Below are 332 nucleotides of genomic sequence, written 5' to 3' on the forward strand. Positions count from 1 at the left end.
TGCCTTGAGATCAACGTGTGCTGTGCTGGTGACGCTCTTTCTCACAGCCCATGTAAGAGCCACCCAGAGAGGCGAGCTGCCTGGACACCGCCTTCTCCTCTTCCAGCCCGACCCAGGCACTGCAAGGCACCTCTGAGGGCTTTAAATCCACCCGCATTACACAATACACCCCGATCTGCAGACACAACATGGAGGTACCACGCCTGAGTCAACACATCAACAGCCCGAACAGCCCCTGCGAGGAGATGATCAAGAACCTGAGCTTGGAGTCTATTCAGCTGTGCGAGAGGGACGGTAAGAGCCGCTCATTTAATCTGCAAGCTTTTTTCCTG

At 55.1% G+C, this 332-nt stretch overlaps 1 protein-coding gene across 1 annotated transcript in view; it reads left to right on the top strand.

The window, feature by feature from the left end:
- The first annotated feature begins 138 nt into the window (after nucleotides 1-138).
- PHYHIPL (phytanoyl-CoA 2-hydroxylase interacting protein like) overlaps nucleotides 139-332 on the top strand; it is a 93283-nt gene continuing 93089 nt past the window's right edge. Inside the window, exon 1 of the mRNA XM_018569466.1 lies at nucleotides 139-294. Within this exon, the coding sequence (XP_018424968.1) occupies nucleotides 189-294 (106 nt within the window). The 5' untranslated portion in view covers nucleotides 139-188. The remainder of the gene's footprint in view (nucleotides 295-332) is intronic.

This window comes from Nanorana parkeri, unplaced genomic scaffold, assembly GCF_000935625.1.
Source record: "Nanorana parkeri isolate BGI_ZX_2015 unplaced genomic scaffold, ASM93562v1 scaffold1338, whole genome shotgun sequence".
NCBI classification, from domain to species: Eukaryota; Metazoa; Chordata; class Amphibia; order Anura; family Dicroglossidae; genus Nanorana; species Nanorana parkeri.